The 1,518-nt window shown below is 46.8% G+C and overlaps 1 protein-coding gene across 1 annotated transcript; it reads right to left on the bottom strand.

Moving 5' to 3' along the window:
- Positions 1 to 973: 973 nt before the first annotated feature.
- On the bottom strand, positions 974 to 1,125 carry SARC_15945 (hypothetical protein; the record flags this gene model as incomplete). Its single annotated transcript, XM_014289943.1, has 1 exon — positions 974 to 1,125. A coding segment is annotated over one exon (152 nt), but the record flags the coding sequence as incomplete, so codon positions are not given.
- Between the last annotated feature and the right edge of the window lie 393 nt (positions 1,126 to 1,518).

Raw genomic sequence — 1,518 nt, 5'->3', positions numbered from 1 at the left:
ACACACACACACACTTGATTAAAGACACACACACACACACTTGATTGAAGACACACACACACACACTTGATTAAGCACACACACACACACATTTATTAAAGACACACACACACACACTTGATTAAAGACACACTCACACACACACCCACCTGATTGAAGAGCGTGGTGATGAGTGCCACATGGCCCAGGCAGTCTGTGGTGCCTCGGCCGTACATGTGATCGCCCTCGAGGCTGAAGGTGAAGGGGTCTCGCTCCCACACATCTGGATTAGCAGGCACAACATCCAGATGACTGTGAAGACCATACAAGTAATGTACAGAAGAGATAGTTACACACTCGAGACCACTGTGTGACTGACTATGGTGAGTGTGAGAGGGCTTCCTAATACATAGCAGGGGTATAGGCAGCGTGTATGTGTCGGTTAGGTGATCAAAGGGTGTGTCTGTGTGATATCATGAGGTACATAGGCAGCGTATATGTGTCTGTTAGTGTGGCCATTAATCTGATGCTCAAAGGTTGTGTCTCTGATGAGTCATCTGAGGAAAGAGATTGCTACTGCAGAATGTGATGAAGTATCCGAAGAATGTAGCAACACATCACCACGTCCATGTACTCACCTTTGGGCTGCAGTGGTGCCACTCAGTGACTGCGTTGTGACCGCTACTACAGCCAACGCCCTACAAATAAACACGCACAACGGAAGCCTAGCAAGCACAAATCACACGAGCACAGGTGCAGGTCAATGGTACTCTAAACCTAAAACAAAGAAAGCCTAGCAAGCCCACATCACACGAGCACAGGTGCAGGTCAATGGTACCCTAAACCCTAAACCTAAAACAAAGATAGCCTAGCAAGTCCACATCACACGAGAACAGGTACAGGTCAAGCCATGGGCCACCCGTGCGAGGCAAGGGTACCCTAAACCCTACACCCTGATGGAGCGCTAAAACCTAAACCCTAATGAAGCATGTACCTGCCCACAAACGACACCGGGCGGTCTGTTTTGCCTTGGATTTTGAGGACGAGGTTGCTGCGCCCCTCCACATAGCACACGCGCTTAGCCTCTACCATACCCCCATTGGCCTTCAGATTTGGCTTCAAGGCTTCCAGTACAAAGTCCACCATTATGTCTTCTGTGGGGATCAGGCCTTGAGTGGGATTGTTCTGCGCAGAGAGGTGCGGAGAGTGTGGTATGAGCACCACTGCAATGGAGGTCATAGAACGCAAGGGCTGAGAGCAGCAGCAGTAGTAACTTCATCCTAGGTGGTTATCTAGAGAAAATGAAGCCAGCAGTACGCTGTCATATAATCTGAGCAAACATGCCAAGGCTTGTATATGAATAGTCATATGTATGAGCGTATAGATCTGCATATACAGATGACTGTAAAATTCAGCTGATATAGAAATATATGCCAATAAGCTTACGTGCATACAATGAAAATATGCAAACTTTATATATATACATATATATATGCATACCTGCAAGCCTACTTACATACATACATACATACATACATA

Source organism: Sphaeroforma arctica (genome assembly GCF_001186125.1).
Source record: "Sphaeroforma arctica JP610 unplaced genomic scaffold supercont1.7037, whole genome shotgun sequence".
NCBI lineage: Eukaryota > Ichthyosporea > Ichthyophonida > Sphaeroforma > Sphaeroforma arctica.
Note: the sequence above shows the minus strand (reverse complement) of the source record. Positions and strands in the feature narration are given on the sequence as shown.